At 42.3% G+C, this 22434-nt stretch overlaps 1 protein-coding gene across 1 annotated transcript in view; it reads left to right on the forward strand.

Moving 5' to 3' along the window:
* The window catches only part of LOC310951212 (ERC protein 2), a gene marked incomplete at both ends in the record, with an annotated part of 120614 nt that extends 98485 nt beyond the window's left edge, over positions 1-22129 (forward strand). Inside the window, 3 exons of the mRNA XM_083919333.1 lie at positions 12939-13082; positions 17877-18038; positions 22103-22129. Of these exons, the coding sequence (XP_083775459.1) occupies positions 12939-13082; positions 17877-18038; positions 22103-22129 (333 nt within the window). The remainder of the gene's footprint in view (positions 1-12938; positions 13083-17876; positions 18039-22102) is intronic.
* Between the last annotated feature and the right edge of the window lie 305 nt (positions 22130-22434).

A 22434-nucleotide genomic window follows, 5' to 3' on the forward strand; every position in this document is an offset into this window, starting at 1 on the left:
TTTCAGATTATACATAAAAGAAACCGCTCTTACAATCAGAGTTATAATTTGTAGATCTGTATAATTATCTGGAAGTAACCGCTTCAATCTGGGACAAGATGTAACATCGAGTGTCTTGCTGAATGGCATTCACAGAGAGGAGTGATGTTAGGTCAGCAAAGGTGCAGGGCCCCCAGAAGTCTCTAGTTTGGTTTTGTGTGTGTGTCAGCAAAAGTGAAGGAACTAATTTAGTTAATGATCCCACCCACAGCTCTCCGATATCAGTGGAGCGCATCCGCGTCCTTAAACAGAACAGCACATGGTAATACTCTTTACTGCCTGGTCACAGCTGATGCATCAAGTCATGTCCCTGTCCTGCATATAAACACAAGCACATTTATGCAACCCTCTTAAGGAGCCTACTGCAACGCAGGGCATGATATTCAAGTTGCCACAGACAGAATTGTAAAGATTCAAGAAAAAGAGAATAGAACAACTGGTTCACACATATACACACACAGCTAAAGGAAACTATAGCCGGCAAAAGGACTGAGTGGAAGCCATTGTTAAAATAACTGTGATGTAATCTACCAAGGGAGCTGGCCCGGCTGTGTATGTGTGTGTTATCTATCTGGAAATCAGTGGGTCTGTCAGCAGCATGTGACTGTACACTACCACTGGTCTCTTTATTAAAAAACAGATGTATGCTGGAATCCATGCACAGGTGTGTGGGTGTTCGGATCAGTGTGTGCTTTTAAGCATGTTTGTGAGAAAAAGCAGACAAAACATACTGAAGGCCAAAGGAAACTGGACTACAGTAAGACAACCTGAGGCAAGGAGCAGAAAGGTATAAGAGCGAGTGTACTTTTAGCAGCAGTGATTACAAGGCGCACACTTTTGCTATTTTATGCTTGCATGCTCGTGCATGTGCCCCGTGTGTTTGCACTCGCAGCGTCAATTTTCTAAGCATCGTAAAATTTCTAAACCCACACGCACTCAAGTGTTTCAATCTTCCACTTTGACAAGAGCGCAAGTTGTTCCAATGTGTCTTATTCACACGAAACATATTCACAACCACTATACAAGTACGGGTATGTCTCCATTGGGAATTCACAGCGACTGAAGAACAAGCAAATGAAACAACAGACTCAATGAACCAGAGGTGCGATCTGTCTACACTAGCTTCAACGTACAAATTACCCAGATTATAGAGTGTGTGTGTGTGTGTGTGTGTGTGTGTGTGTGTGTGTGTGTGTGTGTGTGTGTGTGTGTGTGTGTGTGTGTGTGAGTTTTTTGTTTTTTTTATCAGAAAGCCAGGTAGTAATCATGTAACTCTTTGATCCCATGATCCTCACTGATCTGTCTAAATATACAGCAGACCTGTCCAAACCTGGCAACTCTTCTAATCAGCACCCTCACCTAGTCCACTATCTGTGTGTGTGTGTGTGTGTGTGTGTGTGTTTGTGTTTGTGTGTGTGTGTGTGTGTGTGTGTGTGTGTGTGTGTGTGTGTGTGTGTGTGTGTGTGTGTGTGTGTGTGTGTGTGTGTGTGTGTGTGTGTGTGTGTGTGTGTGTGTGTGTGTGTGTGTGTGTGTGTGTGAGAGAGTGAGTGAGTGTGTGAGTGTGTGTGTTAGAGACATAGAGAGACAGATAGACTTTCTGTCTTTCTCTGTCTGTGTCTCCGTCTCTCTTACATAATTTCTTTCTTTGAATATATTTTCCCCCTCACACACTTTAAAGCACTTTACAGCTGGGCTAATGAAGTCTGTATAAGTTAGTATGTGGTCAGAGTGTGTTTGTGTAGCACACTGTAAAGATTGCATGTGGTTCCTGCTGCTTCAACACAAAGCACAGCAGTTTGAGCTTTTTCTTTTCTACTTATATTTTACCATCCTTCATTAAAAGAAAACCAAATTAACCAAGGTTGGAATCAGAGGATTGCTAATTATTAGCAGATGTGTGTGCATGTGTGTGTGCGCTCAGTGTACGTGCCTGCAGCCTTGTACATGCAGGTGGTAGATACATTAAGTCAAGCACTGCAATTACAGATACTCATGCTTCCTTTGTTTCTTGAAGGTCCCATATTTGATCATTTTCAGGTTCATGTTTGTATTTTGAGTTTATGCTAGAATGTGTTTACATGTTTTAATTTTCAAAAACACATTATTTTCCTCTCACTCTCTGAATATACCTTTATTCATACCCTGTCCGTTTAGGCGCCTGTATCTTTAAGCCTCTCTCCCCAAAAAACTCTGATTGGTCTGCGTTTCCAGGTCTTCAGCATCTGGGAGTCTCTGCTTTGTCATTGCAGACGGGGAATGACTGTAACAGAAGTCCTGATGGCTGTTCGCATTTCTCTGTGGATTAAGCTTATTTTGAAACTTTTACAATATTTTTAGCTCTTCGACCAAAAACAACAGGGGAATCTCACTTTTTTACAATATGGGACCTTTAATTATTTGACTCCAGCTTCAACTTTAGAAGGCTGCGTACATGGTAATAAATCAATACAATTATTCAAACCAAAGTAAAATGATTATAATTTATAGTGTCATAGAGGCCATTCTATATAATAAGTACTTTGCATTTGCTACTTAACATTTAAGTACATTTTGTTGATAATGCTTCTGTTTCTTTTCTGGTAACACTTTCTACAGAAGTTCATCTGATCAAAACGTGTTTTGGTTTTTCAACCTTCAGCAGAGAATTTTAATATACACAAACAGCATTGGTAACATATATAGCCAGCAGTATGGAACTTGATCAGTGATAAAAGATATGACATTGAAAATCAAATTTGAGGATTTGCGGAGAAAAGGATTTGATTTTGATTATTTATTTTGCATTTTGGTGTATTTTTCAGAAAATCTTAGATCCTCTAATGGAAATCAAATCAGAATGCAACAAATATCAAAATGAAATGTTTTATTTTGTAGTGAAACTTTTTTTCATTGCCAATGTTTAATTTTCTTAATGCCAATGCCAAATGTTTTAAATACCAAATCGTTTTGTCACTGTTCTGGCTCCATACAGCAGCACCTCCCTGTTCCTCCGGTGTGTACATCTGAGTGAAAGGGCTCAGTACAGAGTTTGACAGAATATCTTATATCTACGTATATTTTATGTATATATAAAACTGTGAAATAAAGCAATTTAACGGCTATATTCTTTGTAACTTCTTAAAAAAACATCTATCCCAACATTTGGTTATGGTTCAGGTTTCATTCTATGAAAGAAATTGAGCTCTCTGCTGGGAAGAGACTCAAGACATTGTGGGTATTGTAGTTCTCCGGCCATGCAGCTTTTATAATACTTGAGCTCATGTGGCTGTCATTGGAAAATAACTGGGACTGGCTGATGGAGTGTGGGGTGAATGTTAGTGTGACCTTGTGTGTCCTTTACACACTGACGGGAAATCGAACGGTCCAAGCTCCAAGGAAAGCTATAATTCCAAGAGTAATACAGGCCAAAGGAGCGTACACACATCTTCTCTATCACACACGCATACACGCACACTCGGCTTGCACAGAGTAAAGTCCTAGCTGTGCTGTAGTAACCACATTAATTGGGTTGTGTAATTGTCTGGCAAAGCATTGTGGGAAACAGCCCATACAGATCTGTCCCTTTACCTCAAACCACTTTTTAAACATGGACTCCCATCGTCATGACAGTGCTATCCAGGAAATTGCTGAACATGTGTGTATATGTGTGTCTGAGTATGTGTGTGTGTTATTCTGTGATCACCCGTGTGTGTGTGTCTGTGTGTGTGTGTGTGTGTCTATGGCTCCTTTAAGGGAAGTGAGTGTGGTGGCCTCCCATTCCACCGCATGTCGGCTGTGGTTCAGCTGTGGTCCACCGCCAGGCCCTACATTTGGAACACAGAGAAAATACACCAGGGGTACTTGCTCCCACTGTTTTCTGGATCCGTCTTTCATCGGTTTGTGTGTAATTGTGTATTTTGGGTGCACGTTTGTGTGTATTTGTGCATGTGTAATAGTGCGCCACTATGTTGTACTCTCTGCCCCTGATATTTTAAGGCTTTTTGGCCCAACGTCATGAGTGTGCGCTGTATTTCCAGGCTGCAGTTAGATGACTGGAGTGAGAGAACCCGTACAGAGGACAGGAAAAGCAGGAGGAATGAGGAGAGAAGAAAGCAAGGCGGGTAATTGAAGGGTTCAGGGTAATACTTAAGCCAAGGATGGCTGTTTCAACGTGTTTGCATAACCTCCTTGAACTTAATATTTAGCCCCACTCTGGAGTGAGTATAGGGCAACAGAATGATAGAGGGAGAAAGAAGTGGAATGATAGAGAGGTCCAAGTCCAAGGCAGAGGTGATGCCATTCTCTCCTCCGATGTGTGGCTCCTCTCTTTGATTAGCAAAATAAAAGGGAGGGGAGAAGGAGTTATGGAATGAGGATGAAGAGATAAAAAGGCAGCACATTTCCTGTCCAGGAGCCTGTGATGAACTCTGTTTGACAGATGGTTATTTTAACTAAGTTGAACACACAAGACAATACAGAGGACTTCTATTTTAAATGACGCAATGCAGAAGGTGTCTTCCTGGTATTTTCAGTTTACATTACTGACAGTTTAAAGAACAAGCTTTACCGAAGCTCCTCTCACCCTAGTAAAGGAAGAAGAGGGAAAGAGAGAGAGAGTGAATTATGCCCCTGTTAGTATCTAATTTAAGATGCACATCATATTTTGCAGTTATCATTTGGCATTATGCAAAAAGGTTTGATTTGTTTTTATTATTATCTCGCATAAAGACCAAAATGAAAATTTGACACAGTATCTTCACTTTTAAGTGCATTAAGTAAGTCAGATGTCCTGTGCACAAACGCGAGTGTTGTGTGACTCAATCTAAGCCATTCTGTTTGTTTCCCATTTTAACAGAACTAGGGCCATGTATTTCAGTGCGCACACAGAACGGACAGCTCGCGGACTGCAGATTTTGAATTTGGCAAAAAGTTTATTGGATTAGAATTGTACACTTCGCCTTTAATCACACTTTTAAGATGATAAGATTATTTTTTCCTCTTTTAATTATTTTTTCCTCTTTCAATTAAATAACTTACTGTATACTGGAGGGAACACTAGGAAATTTAAAGGAAATTTGAGATTAAATAATCATTAATAAAAATGATTAATCTGTCTTAAATTAATGCAATAGCTGATGTATGTGACAAATGGCTCTACTTTTATTTATCATCTAAACTGACCTGCAAACACCCTGACCTCTGCCACATTGTATAGTCTCATATTTTAATGTTTAACAAATGGGGAGGGTCAGTGTCCTGGTTGGATCAGAGATAGACAGGGCGGTATAACTCATCAGTGTTTATACTGAGATCTTAGTGCTCTTTCTTAACACGCTGCATATGTGTGTATGTTTCTCCCTCTCTCCTTGTGTGTGTATGTGTGTGTGTGTGTGTTCTTACAGTAGTGTGACTGAAGCAGTTTTACACATTCTGTGACCCTCACCTCTCTCAGATGACAGGGAGCCTTAAACCACCCAGCTGCTATGTGTGTGAGTGTGTGTGTGTGTGTGTGTGTGTGTGTGTGTGTGTGTGTGTGTGTGTGTGTGTGTGTGTGTGTGTGTGTGTGTGTGTGTGTGTGTGTGTGTGTGTGTGTGTGTGTGTGTGTGTGTGTGTGTGTGTGTGTGTGTGTGCGCACTTGCGTCTGACTGCGAGGCAGGGGAGCACTACACGTGTGTGGTGCAGTACAGCCCCCTGTCTTGTTCCTTGTGCCTTGGGGAGACACCGTCAGTGAGCTAAGTGGAGATAAGGATAGAAAACAAACTTTAAGGGAATGGAAAACCCTGAATGCTTAGAGCTCACCTTATTGGTTGAAGCCGTGAAGGCAGGCTGTTTTCCAGACAGCTCTGTAGATTGGCAGAGGCTTTGACTAATCTGATATAGATTGTGTTTTTTTCTTGCATTGATGTGAGAGAGGTTGCACAGGAACAAAATACGTCCGCACACCCACTCAAGCAAACATGGGCACACAATAAGACACCCAGGTCTTCCAAATGGGAAAGAGCTGCTGGTGACATCATAATCATCATTGATATCCCGCTAGGCCTTGTTTATTTATCTATCCTGTTTTTACAACAACAGGAATGCACCCGACCCCTATCTGATCCTCGGAAAGTGATGCAACGGAGCCACCAGTCATTTTGTCAAAGCCAGAGCTACTTATGTTCATTAAAGGAATAGTTTAGCATCTTAGCACCCTTAACCATGAGATTAATATTGATCTAGTCATTTCACTGACTATACCTTCAAAACATATGTTAAATTTATGTTACATCCTTGTATCTTTTAGATATTGCCTTTAACTCAAAAAGATTGAGACACAGTAATACCACTTCCTCTCATTTGTTTGCACACACATACACACACACAGCCACCTGTTCTCCTTCCTCTCTGTTCCTCTCTGTCTGGGTTTCTCTATTTGTCTCCCCCTTTCCTTGGCTGGAATGCAGTGGTGGCCGTCTGGTCCTGCTCATCTCTGGGAGCAGTCAGCCATCTCTCCTCGTCCCTGCTCCCACTCTAAACATTTGGCTAGTTTTGGCAGATTTGTTGATTTTTGTCCCCTCGTATTTTCCCTCTTGTTGCTGTAAAACTGATACATACTCTTTCAATTAGACCCCCACCACCCAATCCCCCCAACCCCCACCCTACCCCTCTTCCATCGGTCAGAGCACTAGTGTGGGAGTGGGGGTGAGCAGAGTAAGTGGGTTGTATATTTTATTAGTGAAGTGAAAACACACACAACCTGGCCCAGTTCTGGGGGAACCATCTGCTGTCATGGATTTTTCTTGGGAAGCAAAGCTCAAGGTTAGTATGTAAAGTTTAGCATTCTTGCTTGAAGCTCAGGATTAGTATGTAATGTCTAATATAGCTGCTCAAGAGGAATATTGGAGTTGACATGAATTTTCAAACAAGACAGGCACACAAGTTTTTATTTGTAGTGGATACAGATAAATTCTGTCTTATCGGTTTAGATAAAGAAAAGGCTTTAATCCAGGCAAGTATACAGAAGGAAGTGGTTGATAAGTGCATCTGGCATGTGGCTTCAGGTTAGCTGCTACAGGTTAGTGTGCAACTAATCCTGCCTAAGGTAGCCAAAACTTTGACCTCATAAAAATACATTTAACCCACATTTAGAGTTGAAAAACAGATTTACCATCTTAACTGGCTTTGCAGTAAGCTTACCAAATGAAGCCAGAGCGTGTGTTTTTTGTTGGAAATGGACATTTTCCGTACCTCCTTAGTTGTAAATAACACAGTGTTCCAAGGCCATAAATAATAGTGTCACTCAACCATGCCCCATTCTCATGTCCTCTGCTTGCTCTCACCACAGGCCTCTAGTACTGCTTAGCCAGGGGCCCTCGGCCATGTGCCGCACCTTCACACACTTACAATCAAGAAACGGCCATAAAATGCACGTGGAATGTTTCTACAGAGCCGGACGGTTAAATGGTGGAAGGGCATGATCACAAACTAGGACACCTCATAATGGATGTTCTGGGAACAGATATTAGTGGGCCCATGTTCTCGCTAAACAAAATATATCACACGTGCACATGAGGACATGAAAGCACAAATGTGTGCACAGACAGGCAAACGCACGCACACATGAACACACTGCACTTAGGGGCAGACAGTATTGATGGTTCCCTCGGGCATCGCATGGACGCATCTGTTTCTGTCCCACTGACTCTACACACTCATAATTTCAAGTAAGTCATAACACAAATTATAAACACATATCCCTCAACCGTGACGCCTAAGAATAACAACATGGAGTGCGCTGAGCTGATTTAGGGTAGGCTGGGACTCTTAAATCTTTACCTTTGCTCCTTTCTTCCCTTCCTCCTCTCCTTTTCTTCCCTCTTTTCTCTCTCATGCAGCACAGGTGGCAGTCACACTTGTCAAACACATACTTTCCTCTTTTCTATTGCCTTCATATCTTGCCATTTTTTTATAGTTCCTTTCTTCTTGACCGTTCTTTTTTTCTTCTACTGTGCTTTCTCACCTCCTTCCCAGCCATGGTACACCTCCCGTAACATCCACTTTTGTTGCATTGGTTTTATGTAAAAGTACATGTGCGGTACTGCTCACTTTTTTTTTAAAGATTTTTTTTGGGGGCAATTTTCAAGCCTTTATTAGATAGGACAGACAGTAAATGGGGTGAGAGAGAGAGGGGTAGACATGCAGCAAAGGCCCGCAGGTCTGTGTGGAACCCGGGGCCGCTGCCTTGAGGACCTTGAGCCTCTTTACATGGGGCGACTGCTCTAACCACTGTTACTGCTCACTCTTGACCCCATCTTAAGCCGTCGTGACCCAGATATCTGTCTGACCCGCCAGTGTCCCCTCTACCCTGTGACATCACAGTCCTTCAACAGCAGCCGCACCTCAAAGATGTCTTCAAGTCTTCTCTTCTCTTTTTCCCCCTTTGTCCGGAATTATCTCCTTCCGCCTCATGTCTCCTTACCCTTCTCTTATTCCACTCTTTGCATTCCAGTTTTTCTTTCCACATCGTCTCTTCTGACCTCCCCCCCCCTCCTTTCCCTCTCACCTCTCATCGCATGGTCATGTACTTTAGCCATCCATCTCCCACCTTTGTAGATCCAAATGTCTCAATATGTCCCAGGGACCATGAAGGTTCAATTGAAATCACATGTTGTAGTCGAGCTGAAAATTTCAACCCTTATAAATAAGATGTCAGTCCCGCCTATGCTTTTCCACAGAGCCTTTTATGCTCTTCTATGCTCTAGACTATTCCAGGATACTAAAAGTAAATGTAAGCATTGTGTTTTCCTTGTCAGCCAAAATACTATTATCTCACAGAATATAAAAACTAAAGTACATGAAATTGTTGACACTGGAGATGCAGCAGCGGGATTTAGTTGTCTTTTTATAGGAGTGCCTTATAACTTCTCAGTGCCTGGGGGTCCGACTTTTATGAAGACTGATCACAAGTTTATCATGAAAATCCTTTTCATTGTCGCCCTTTCAATCGGAAAGGAAATGAAGATAATCCTTTGTTTGTCCAGGACACTCAAAGCCCAAGTTCAGCAGGGAGTGAGAGACAAAAGCGGAGGATAGAGAGAGGGTTCACCAATTCAAGATCAGCTAGCAGATACAGTGCAAGCATTGCTCTGTGTGTGTGTGTGTGTGTGTGTGTGTGTGTGTGTGTGTGTGTGTGTGTGTGTGTGTGTGTGTGTGTGTGTGTGTGTGTGTGTGTGTGTGTGTGTGTGTGTGTGTGTGTGTGTGTGTGTGTGTGTGTGTGTGTGTGTGTGTGATGAATCTTGTCTTCTAGATTCATGTAGTACATTGCACGTGTGTTCTACAGCTTAAGCCAAATGGCAACTCAAATTAGATGTGATAAAATACTCTGTGATGATTCAGGTTAAGTAATACTAATCAGCACACATGCGCCACGCACACACAATCACTGATTAAGGATGTGGGAGACAACATTTACAGGCTGGCAATCATGGTAATGCCCCCCTTGTTTTATTGTTTTAGGAAGACATCACTCAGAGGAATCCTGCAGTACCACTCAGAGAGCACCCACAGAGAGACAGCTCTGTAATCGACTGTGTTAATTTAGAACCTGGAAGTGATTAAACTTGCACTGAAGCAAGGCAACCACTTTGCGTTTGAGGTTTAATTTAGTCAGGCTCAGAACTGTCTCAGGGTCAGTCAATAATTTTCAGCTGGGAAGTCTGTACCTGTGCTACAGAGTGCAGGTGTGATGGATGTGACACCCATGTCTTTACCAAGCAGCACCTCTTCACAATGGATCTTGATAAACCCATGGGTGACGTCACAGAGACAGCGTCCATGTTTTATATGGTCTATGGTGTTCACAGACAACAGCACACGCTCTGGTCATAAAAAGACAACATACAGTAATTATTTTTGAGTTAAGCTTACTTTTAGAGGTCTGCAAATGCTGCAATGCAATGTCTTAAATGTCAGAACATAAAGTGACAACTTCTACTACTATAGTTTTTTGTCAGTAATCGGACACCAAAACTTGATAAATGGGAGTATAGCAATCCTTCATGAGGCGACTCAGTGGTGTCAGAAAGAGATGGATCTCTTTAGATAAGTTCACAGATTAGACAAATCTCCCCTTTAGAACACAAGTGGGGGTGAGTACCCCTAACCTTTCACCGCACTCTTATCTTTCATCAATTTGGCCCTGCCCTTAATCCATCACCCACTTAGATCGTTTAAAATGTTGTCCCATTTTTCATCTTAGTGTGCAGTCACTGTGTGTATATTTGCAGTCACACACAGACCTAAACCCCTTTCACACATGCACTGCAAATCTGAAACTATCTAAACATTTCCCAGCCGGGCTGTATGTGAAAAAGCAAATTCACAAATTAGTCGGACCGGACATCAAAATGAGTTTACCTTCCCAGCTTCCTAGTAAAAAGACCCTTTTAATCCCCGGGTGAGCCCATGTGTGAATACAGCCGCTGATTGCCCGGTGTTATGGCGGCAAGCAAGCGTGCATGTTGATGACATTTCTATCGTGCTGCGGCCAACACTGGAACAAACAAACAAACCTCTAATAGTGAAGAGGAAGGATGATTTACACAAAGGATGCAATGAACACGTGTAACTAGAGGGATGACAAGATTCAGGGATTTCTGTTGGTAAAGGCTAATGCCGAAGTCATCAGCCAAATCCAAGGAATGGCATAATTTGTTTGACTAAATTACGAACTGACTCCATATGTGATGTATTTTTTATCCTGTCCTCCCTCTTGCATGCTTTACCCAGCGCCACCCCTCGCCCAACCCAGATGAGAGTATTTCCAGTTAGTAAGAACACATCTGACATGGAGAATCTCCTCTTGTTTGCTACATATGTGAAAGAGAACTCCGGAATATGTCCAAAGCTGATTCTCCTGACATTGTCCATATGTGAGAACGGGTAGACAATTCTCAATCTGTGTTTGCATGCAGTTAATGCTAAAGGAGATAAGTGCAACTATGAGCATATTGGGATGTGGCCCATTGTTGGAGTTTCCATGTCTGGCAGTGTGCTGTGAAGATGGCCTTCCTGCGAGTAGGATAGGGCTGTTAATCTGACACATTGTTTATGAACAGTGACACGTGCCGCATTCCTTGCCTATATACAGTATGACTCTGTGCATCACGTCTTCAGTCTACTTGACACAGCCAAAGATAAAGGAATGGAACTGGGATTGCCACTGTGCCACGGTCTAAAATTACAAATCATCATCGTTTTTGACAGACTATGGGTATAAAACTGGACCGTGTGAGGATGAAATTAAAAATCACTCACTGATTGATTTGTGGATTACTTGATGGGACTTTAAGAATGGTTTGCCTCATTGTACGTTGTGAATGGCCAAGTCAAGCAGAATAAGCATGCAGTCTAAAACACTTGCTCTGGTTTAAGTCCAATGTAGGTCTGTGTTTGTTTGTGTGCGCGTGCGTGTGCATGTGTGTGTGTGTGTTCCCATTACAGTGAGCATTAAAAGGAATAACAGTGGAGGTGTGGGGAGACAAAAAATGTCACGTTGGTCCTGCTCTGTGATTAATGGTGTGATTAACTGCTCCGGTCCATGTCAGAACCTACATGTATGTGTGCGCAAATACATGCACAACATGCAAAAGCACACACTCGAGCCCACACAAACACACAGAGGCCTATTAATGGCCTTGAATGGGAGAATCCAGATGCCGCGTGTAGATAATTGTACTAAAAACACCAAATGTGGAGTCCCGTGCCAGCAAAACTTTATTCTGAGTTCAGCATGTTTATTTTTGCAATTGAGTTATTTCTACAGGGACTTAAATCATGGAATAAAAACAATCCAATGCAGGTCAATTTTTAATTGAATCCAAAGTGTATTTTGAATGCCTCCCTCCTCTTCCTCTACCCCTCATCTCACCTCACACAAACCTAAACATTACCAAACCATTCTGGTTTAATGCCCTCCTAATTTAAAATGCGATTTAAGAGTCTGGAGTTCAGCCACATTATGTTTATCCAACTTAAAATACCTTCAGTGCCTAAACACTAGTTAGACAGCTTGAGACTCCTGCGATGGTCATTCAGATGAATTTAGGCTGATTGTAGAGACAAAGAACCATACATAAATTAAGTTACAGTCTTACTCTTCTCCCATTGTCGCTTATTCCTTCCTGTATGCTTGTGGTCAATGGGCATAGTAAAGCAGGTGTGTATCTGGCTATCTATGAGAATATGTTTGTGCTTCTGCGTGTGTTTAAGATAGTGGGCGGATAGCATGTGTGTTTGTCACACAGGATTTACGACATCCTGCTCGAAGACCAGGATAGTCATCGCCAATCAGCTCTGAAGGCTCAGACTTCTCTCGAAGGGTGACGCAAGGCATTCCCTTGTGTCCCTTTGGTGTACTTTTGTATGTCTGTATGTGTGTGTATGATGAATCTTGGTGGTATGTATTCTCAGCACCTGTGGAGAGTCATTTGTTGCCACCCCCATATATACACACACACTGTGGTAACCAGCGGTGACAGAGGAAAGATGTCATATCCTCCTCAGCCTACTCTATTATACTCCATTACACTATTACATGTCCATGAGTCACACTGAGGTACCACTAATACAGCACTTAGCAGACCACTTCAAAGATGTCTGCTTCTTTTCTGTGGAATCTCTGTCTGAGTGTAAGGAGCTCTTGAATGAGTGGGTTGCTATGACATCTGCATACGTACAAGGACCCACAGCTGCAGCTGTCGGTGCTGTGTATCTGTGTCTCAATGCTGTCCACCTGTCTATTTTCTGACAGATTTTTACATTCCAACTTTTTATTTTTATTTGGAAAATACATTTATATTTTGTCCCTTTACAATAACATTCCTTCTTTCCTGATGCCTCTTTCTTTCCACGTTTCCCACTCTCATCCCCTCAGGCAGCAGGCTTTGCTGGCAGCCATCAGCGAGAAGGATGCTAACATCGCCCTGCTGGAGTTATCCTCCTCCAAAAGGAAAAAATCCCAGGAGGAAGTGATGGCTCTGAAGAGGGAGAAAGACAGACTCATGCATCAGCTAAAACAGCAGGTAAATCCACCACACGCGACCACCAAGCTATTTATACGTGCATATAAATTAATTAAATTTACAGCTCTCCTGGTCTGAGCTTGTGACTGGCCTACACATAATTCAAATGGAGCCTGGCCTTGTGGTCACCGTTTAGGACATGTGAATCAAAGCGGGACTTCAAATTCAAACCTGCTGCAGATGATGAAGCCCTTTCCTGCACTAAAACAGCCTCATGGGTAGACGTTTGAACTTTAAAACCAGTAACAGATAGAGGTTAATAATTCCTGGTAGTTAACAGAGTAGACTTCCCCACCTCAAACCACAGTTACTGCGTTCAGTCATCATAAACCAAACCAGTCAAGCAGGAGCTGTAATTCCAAATCTAGGCACATAAACACACAAGGAAATCTATACTCTTAACAATCATGTTGCAATCAAAGTCATTAGATGCACTCAAGGTACTGATGTTGGCTGGTATCATTCATGAATCGCTGGCGGATATTTCTGTCTCACATCATCGGGTCAAACAGACATAAATCCCAGCGCACACTTACACACATACTTACGCACATACACCTATTTCCCATACTGCCCTGGCTCTCATTACTATAACCTGAGGCAGTTGAAGATATGTGGGTCATTAAGGCCTGGTCAGACCACATCAGTGACTGAGCGAACATGAATGCTAACAATAATGAGCCAACAGCAGGGAGTCCACATATACAGTCGCTTGAGTCAGAGGGGCTTCTGGGAAACATGGTGCATTTAAAAGTCAACAGATGCAGTGGCTGGGTGTGCATTTGAGTGCAAACCTATGTTTGTCCGTGTCTCGTAAACGGTAAACAGTTCCAAGGGGGTGCAATTCCATTCGAGGAATTTCAAGGAAAGCCTATTATCTGTTTATCGCCATTGGATGCGTCATGTTTTCCCGTTGGATAACCAGCAGTTATAGTCCACCTGATGATGTGATGAGCTCTAATTGCAATGATGTGGCCTCCGGGCCTGGAGCAGAGGAAAGGAGAAGAAAAGAAAGGGAGGAATCGGAGAAGAGAGGGGTGGGAACACACAAAGTAAATACACATTCTTTGTCTCCTTTTTCTCATACATGCAAACCTGATTTCTTAGAAAGTGTTCAGGCACCTGCATATAAATCTATGTAAAAACTATTGCAAAGTGCAGTATGTGAGACTGTCATATTATGCTCATTTTCAGGTTCATACTTCTATTTAAGGTTTCTACTTGAACATGTTTACATGCCTTAATGTTCAAAAAAACACTTTTTCTGTGTGTATATACCTGTATCCGTCTCAAACCCTCTGTTTTACTGCATGTTTATTTAAGTCCCCCTCCTGGAAAAAGCTCAGGCTGTACTGTCACCACCGTCGTTGCAGCTGGGGTACCACTGTAACAGCACTTTAGCTTTATATGTATATGTATACTATAGTGGTGACATCACAACCATACAAGTCCTGACTGCTCATTCAAAGTCACAGTTTCAGAATACAGGCTGTGTGCATTTCTCTGTGGACTGAGCTTTTTGATAATTTCATAGTATTTATATAGCACCTTGACCTGCTTTCTAATAAAAAAAAAAAGATATGATATCACATGTTGGGACCTTTAATGTTAAAGTGGTTGTAAGGTTAGTAGTTCCTGTAGGGAGTCTCTACTTGGGTTCCTTCTATTCCACAGAATGTGCTCTCTGGGGGTTATGTCGTTCAACATGACACACACCGACTCTCTGTCTTCTGACCCATTGACACACATATCAGTATAGGTTGCCTTCCTTAGGCCCACAACAGCCAATAGCGGAAGGAAACTGATCAGGAAATGCCAAAGAATTATGGGACTCAGAGTCTCATAGGAGAAAGCTGATCTGTAGAAAGCAGATAGATTTACAGATAGCAGTGCCCTGTCTGACCTCCTCACATCCCGCCTTTGGAAGATCTTGTGTGTGTGTGCATAAAGCCAGCGGTGTAAGACAAACTTTCTTGTCTCGGACAGTTAGCTTCCCTTTGAGGCATAGGCCTTCTTCCGCACAGAAAAACTCTCATATACAAGAGCACAGCCACACATACATGAAGAGTGTAGACTCAAACAAATGTGTCCCCATGTTGGAATTATCTGACTGGTCCCATCCTAGTGATGGATGGCCAAACATTGCTGGTGCTTTGAAGTGGAGAAAATATGGATTAGGAACCCTCAAACGTGTGCCATTTTCTGTGACTTTCTGCCTCCTTTTCATTTCCCTCTAATTTTTTGGATGCATTTGAGCATCCATCGTCTCCCTATGCTGAAAAGAGGGGTGCCATTTAGAACAGCTTATGTAAAACATTCCCTGCTTGGTGTCGTTTTCCTGGGATATCATGGCAATGTTTCACATGCAGAAACACACACAGAGACTTGATTAAAGGAGTATGTTTAAGTGTTGTGGAAATTGTGCAGCCTTTCACCAGCTGCCTGTGTGTTTAAGCCCTTTCTTGTCAGCCTCCTGTGTCCATATGTGTTAATACAGCTCGGCTCTAAGCAGTACAGGCTTGTGATTTACAGAGGGTTTGGATTGAGGTTTGGGAGGCAGCTGTGAGCACAGCAGCGAGAACATCACTGCCATGTTTACACCAGCAGCTGCACTGTGATACACATGCAGAGACCACTTGCTGCAATCACACATAGTACAGACCAAATCTGTTATGGTTAGAGATGTCAATGAAGAACTCTCCTCTCTTCTCCTCTCCTCTCCTCTCCTTTCCTCTCCTCTCCTCTCCTCTCCTCTCCTGTCCTCTCCTCTCCTCTCCTCTCCTCCTATCTTACTCTACTCTCCTAGCACTGCCACCTGTGTCTATTCCAGGTCTACAAGCAGGCCTTGAGGCCATTACTGAGCTGTTTACACTACGAAGCCCCTAATTAACACTCATTAAAATATGTTCTACATTTTCTATGCGTACACCTTATTCGCACATGCAGACAGGAATATTTCTGTAAGAAGTGTGTGTGTGTGTGTGTGTGTGTGTGTGTGTGTGTGTGTGTGTGTGTGTGTGTGTGTGTGTGTGTGTGTGTGTGTGTGTGTGTGTGTGTGTGTGTGTGTGTGTGTGTGTGTGTGTGTGTGTGTGTGTGTGTGTGTGTTGGTCTGTTTGAATCAACTGAATGGCCACATGTGGGCTGTGCTGACCACACAGTCAGATCAGATTCTTCCAGAAGCAATTCATCACTTCATTCATTTGTGTTTTCGTCTCAGGTCATTTAATATTAACTACATGCACACACACACCCACACACACACACAAATTCTAGGATTTTTGGCTTCTCATCCTTACCAAATATGGCTGTGATTAAACGAACAGGAACAAGTTATAGATTTCTTATTAGATTAGCAGCAAGGACTAAACACACAATAGCCTTTTTGACCCTCACTATTTGGTTTTGAAAATATTTCTCTTTGAGAATTCAACAGCTTTATTAAGCATTGGGGGGGGTGGGGGTCTGTGTGGATGCATGTACCGTGCAGCCATGCAGTAGTTACATCAGCTGAATGGCATGATAGTCATTGACCTGCCCTTAATGACAGGTGTCAGCTCTGTAACTGTTGCATTGAGGACAGCCCCGCCCAGTCACACCTGCTAGTGTCAACACCTGAGGTCACGGAGGGCCGTACACCTCAACCTAGCCTTTAACTGCTCTAACCACTGGTCTGGTGTCTGTCTGAGCCCTCCTCCATCCCTCACTCTTCATCATTATCTCTGTCTCTCTCTTTCCCTCTCACCACGGTGTCAGTGTTCTTACCTTATCTAAGCAGCTCTTCTCCAATTTAAGCTAATTGCTAACCTCTTTAATACCAGCCACATCCTCTCCTGTGATCCTGACTGGCTCGTTTCCTTAGTCATTAGGCTCAGCTCCTTATCCCAGAAGTGATGTCCCCAGGCCACTACTGTAATAACATCTTTCTCTATATCGTCCCAGCTGAGTCAGGCTTTTATTTCTCTTGCGGCCATGGCTGTCTCTCATTTAAACAAGGAAAGCTGCAACATTTTGGATGAGAGATGTGTGCATGTATTTCATTTGAATCATCTTCATCCCATACACTATCCCACCTCCTGTTGTGCTGTTGTGTCTGCCCTCAAGGGAAGTATCTGTAGTAAAGGGAATAAAGCTGAGCCTGTCAATAAATCTGCACCCACTCTGCCTCTGTCTATCTCCCAGACTGCTGGCCTCAATGGAGTTAGGCTGATTGTTAACATTAGTCGGCCTAGGCTGTTATCTCTCTCCAATACTGTGATGTTGGCAGGATGACAGCCTCTTTTACAAACATTCACACAAATACACACAGATGCACAGACACAAACAAAGGACACATAGTCTTGCTTACCCATTTACCAGCATTCAGAAAGATACATATTTGAGTGTCATTTTAATCAATGACATCTAAAATGAGGTTTCTTCACTCGGGCCAGAACGCCTGCGGCATTAGGCTACATGAAACACCTCACTAACTGTTCTGACTAGGATTCGTCTAATCCAATTAAATGATAATCTGCAACATGAATGACATTTGACAGACTTATAATTCTTTCATCAGGCACTCCTACTCACTCAATTTATGACCTGTCAAGTGTTGTTAGCGGAACTGTTTGTATCGTCTTTGATGGTCTTTAACATGCTTTCCATGCATCCAAGAATCCCTCAGCCTAATCATTTTAAGACCCCTAAAACAGTTTTAAGAAACAAATAAGCAGTGTTGCAGAAATGAATAGCCTAGTGTTAGCTTGTTATAATTATGCGTTATAAATTTTCTTGTTTATCTCTTTTTTTTGGCAGACTCAGAGCAGAATGAAGCTGATAGCGGATAACTACGAGGAAGATCACACCCACCCCCAGCATCATCCTCAACATTCTCATCACATGCATCCAGCAAATGTGCATCACAGAAGCCTGCTGAGAGGGCCCCCCCATGCCAACCACCGTCCCCCTATGGACCAGGTCAATATGAATGTGACACAGACAGACACACACTTACCCATACCAACCACTTTGGGCTTGTTTATACAAGTTTGCATGTTGTGGGCTCTCATCTTCGTGCTTTTAAAGTTGGCACAATTTCATATTGTCATCTCCACAATCAGTCAGTTGTGGTCGGACACGGGAGCGTAAAATTTCCCTTCTCTCTCCTCTTACGTCTCTTTCCCCTTAATCCCATTATTTCCTGCCAAGTAAGTTATTCATATCATTCAGATAAGAGGCCTGAGGGAAAACACTGCCAAATGAGTGCTTTTGATCAATGGCATTTGTGTGTGAGACTAGTTTATATATCATTCATCTCTCATATGAGCTCCTTCTCTCAGTCTGAGTATCATATCCAGACTGCCCTAAGGATAAACTTGATGCATCTGTTTGAAGAAAGCTAAAGAAGAAAAACAAACTGTTGTTATGATCAGCATAAAGTGCTTGTGTGAGAGCACATGCATCTAAGTGTGCATACTGTGCGAGCATCCTTGTACATATGAACCCAGCTGAAACTGCTAACGGCAGAAAGCAAATCTTCAAAGGAAGACAGATGAGTTCACTCATGTCTTTCCATTAGCTGATAAAAGCTTCTTGTTATTTGACTGCAATATAAACTCATCACAGCTCTATTGTTGTCAAGAGGCTCTGTGTGTGTGTGTGTGTGTGTGTGTGTGTGTGTGTGTGTGTGTGTGTGTGTGTGTGTGTGTGTGTGTGTGTGTGTGTGTGTGTGTGTGTGTGTGTGTGTGTGTGTGTGTGTGTGTGTGTGTGTGTGTGTGTGTGTGTGTGTGTGTGTGTGTGTGTGTGTGTGTGTGTGGGTGGGTGGGTGTGTGGGTGTGTGGGTTTGGGGATTTAAGAGGAATAAATGGGGATTTCCAATTGAGTCTATGTGTTCTATTTGATATGCACTATTACAAGTTTCTAGACTTTATAGATGTTTCTGAAACTGCTGTCTAAACTAGAATCAAACATAAACTGGGGATCCCATGTCCTTAGTACCTCCCCAACACACGCACATGCATTCAAGCACACAATTATATCTATGTATCACCCCACACATATATCATTAATATGTAAGAGGACAGGATAGCTGGTGTTACTATTCTTTTAGCCTTTTAAACTCCCCCCTTTTTTTATCCTCAAAAAATGTGAGGGTCTAGGGTTGATATCCATATGCACACTTTTTTACTTAGAATCTCACAAAGTGGGGTATATTAATTTGATAATTTTCATCCTTTTCAACCACAGAATGAATCTTCATCTAATTTTGAAGATTTTATGCTTTAGTATAGGAAAGTTTCAAGTGGGGAAATGAATATAATGGAACAAAGTGTAACCCTTGAAACCGCAATGTATTCCATAAGGACCACTTAAGTGTGTTTTTTTTCATCTGACTTGCCAAAATGTTATTATCAAGCTAAGTCCCTTCATTGTTCTATTGTGTTTCAGAATACTTTGCAGCCACTGTAGGCTTCATATTAAACATTGGGCTGCAGGGGGTCACTTTTTAGTATCGCACATAACTCTCCTTTACTTTGCACTTATAAAATCTCTTTCCTTCAATACAGCGATCAGCAATGTTTAACTGCTGCAGTGTTTATAGTGTTTGACATGTGTAACAGTAGCTCTCTGCGAGAGATATTTCAACTTTTGTTGGACTGAAATAGCTGAGCAAAGAAAGTATGATTACGGTTGCTGGGAAATCTTGTTAAGGATGTAGGGAAAAACAAAATAACTCATAAAGTTCAATCTTCTATAAAAAGGAACTGTGATGGCTCATACTTTGTATGCAACATTTTTGGTGAAAATGAATGTCAAAATGGTTTTAAAAGCGGGCAACAAAAGAAATACATTAAATGTAGGTTAGATAAAAGACAATGCCGCAGATTCTGTAGATGAAGCCAAGTTTGCTGACACATTGCATAGGAATCAAATGTCCAAACCAAAGACTTGTATTCAGATTTCTTCAACCCCCAATGTCCACAAGTTACAGCCAAATAACATTACAACATTATTATGAAGGTAAGTTGTTTCTCTGTTGCTCATCCTCTTGTGTCAAGCACACATGCTTCAAAAACAGCAGATCTTGTTGACAGAGGTCAACCAATCACCTCTTGGCTTTTCCTCATATCTGATCTTTGACGTTGTGGGGAAGTTCAGCAGAGGTTAGGGCAAGGCCTCCAGTATGTGTGTCTGTGTTTGTGCACTGCTGATAGAGATGTCCGGTCACAAAGTCTGGATGTCACTGGACTCCCTGAGGTGAGACTGTTTTCCCTCCAAACACAGGAGTCCTTTAATCTCCCTGATTCAAATGTGATTAATTACTCTATTTGTTTTTCTTGAACACCTTGTTCTTCCTCTCTCATTATTTCTATTACTTTATGTCTTCTCTTCCTCTTTCCACCTTTTCATTGGGCTTATGCCACTCTTTTCTTTTAATCGCACCTCTACTGTCTTGTCTTTTTACTTCTTAAACATCACTTTTCTTCTTGGTGTGTTTTCTTTCCAAACACATGCCTCCCTGTCTCTTTCATTATTTCCTTCAGTCCTTTCTCCCTCCATCGTTCCCATTTCAAATGTAATATCCAAGTGCGGCCAGGCCAGTGGTTCAGTGCATTGCTTGGTCCAGGAACACCACTCGAAGGATGATTGATGATGATAATGATAATGATGATGAACAGGGTCTGCGCGCTCACCCTAGAGACCACAATGCCTTTCCAAGATACAACTAGTGCCATGAATAACATAACAGTGACCACACACACATTTTTTTTTGCATTTGCTCAAAAACAGACACATACACACTGCATGCACACCCAACGGGCACATTAAAGACACGTAAGCACAAATGCATGTGCTGGAATAGCGGACACACAAACACAAGAACACACTTCAAGGTTTTCCAAGGAGCCAAACCGCATGTCATTCAAAGCTCATTGGTACAGTTAGTGGGTCCATTCCAATCCTCTAACTATACTCCCTGTCCTCTACTTAATCTGTGATGGACTTCATCTGAGGACAGGTGAAATCTAATCAGAGGAGACAAGCACAGGAAGTGGATTTAGCCTCTTGAGATGCACCCCAGGTCTGTGTCTCAGCATGGAGTGTGTGTGCAGTTTGACGGGCAAGTTGTGTTCATGTTCTCATTTAGCCATGCCAGCACCACTGCCAGATACTTGGCAACAGCCTCGGAAGGAAATAGAAAACAGCCATAAAGTGTTTATCAGAGACAGAATTATACAACCTTTTCTTTTGGGTTACGTGTGTGTGTGTGTGTGTGTGTGTGTGTGTGTGTGTGTGTGTTTGTGTGTTTGTGTGTTTGTGTGTGTGTTTGTTTATCTATGAGTGTGTGTGTGTTTAATCTGGCAGAATGACTGGTTGTAGGCCTGGCTCTGTTTACAGGGCCTGTCACAGCCATTCATTGCATGTTAGCTTTTAGCATCTAGCATGTTTCATTGAAAGGGCATTATATCTATAGCTTAGCTGCTGAGGTGTAGCCTACTGAGTTTACTGGGCTTGTCACAACCACTCAGTCCAACCAAAGCTGCTGTGGACTGCAGCCAAAGCCCTTCTGTTTTTTGCTCTTGTGTAGCATAGGCTCTCCTTTGCCGTAGCCTAGTTTAGCATTATGCAGGCAAGATCATGGCTATTAGTGAGCTGCCAGCTCATGCTAACCATTGTAATGTTACTGTCAGAGTGAATTAGCCTTCCTGTTAGCAGGGCTCTTGTCTGCACAGTTTCAGCCCCAAGGAAACCCCTGTGTGATTGGTTATTGGTGCCTAACGATCACACTGAGGAAAGCATTTTATGATATCATACACAGCTTTTCTGAATGAGGAACATGAACAGAATTGTTTTGATCATAAACCACAGGGGGTTAGGAGGACCATACAATTAGGCAATGAGACCACTGGGTGAGAATCTAGTAGTTTGGTTTAAAAGGAAACAATTTTCTGCCACATACAGGCCATTTTTGGAGACCTCTGACATAAAGTACTTCATTAATAATGATGCTGATTGTTTTTTCCATGTTTTTCTCACAGGACGATGAAGAGGGAATATGGGCATGATGACCGTCACCATCAAAGCCTGCATCTATTTGTCCACAGTGAGTTTCTATTGCACTGCTATCGTTAAAATGTTCTTCCGATTTTAGAGTTAATGTACCCTTTGCCAGGGTGTAGTACTGTATATCAGCTCCAGATATTTTAATGATCTTCTACACAATAGGCTTCTTCAGTGGGCTTAAGTAACCACTAGCCGGGAACATTGATGGCACCACAATAACCACAGAATTATCCAACTCTGACAGAAGAGAGTGTAATAGAACCTGGCACCTTTTCCAATTGCTTATGAATTTCAGTCGACTAAAGAA

The sequence above is a fragment of the Echiichthys vipera genome (genome assembly GCF_963691815.1).
Source record: "Echiichthys vipera genome assembly, chromosome: 9".
In the NCBI taxonomy this organism is placed as follows: Eukaryota; Metazoa; Chordata; class Actinopteri; order Perciformes; family Trachinidae; genus Echiichthys; species Echiichthys vipera.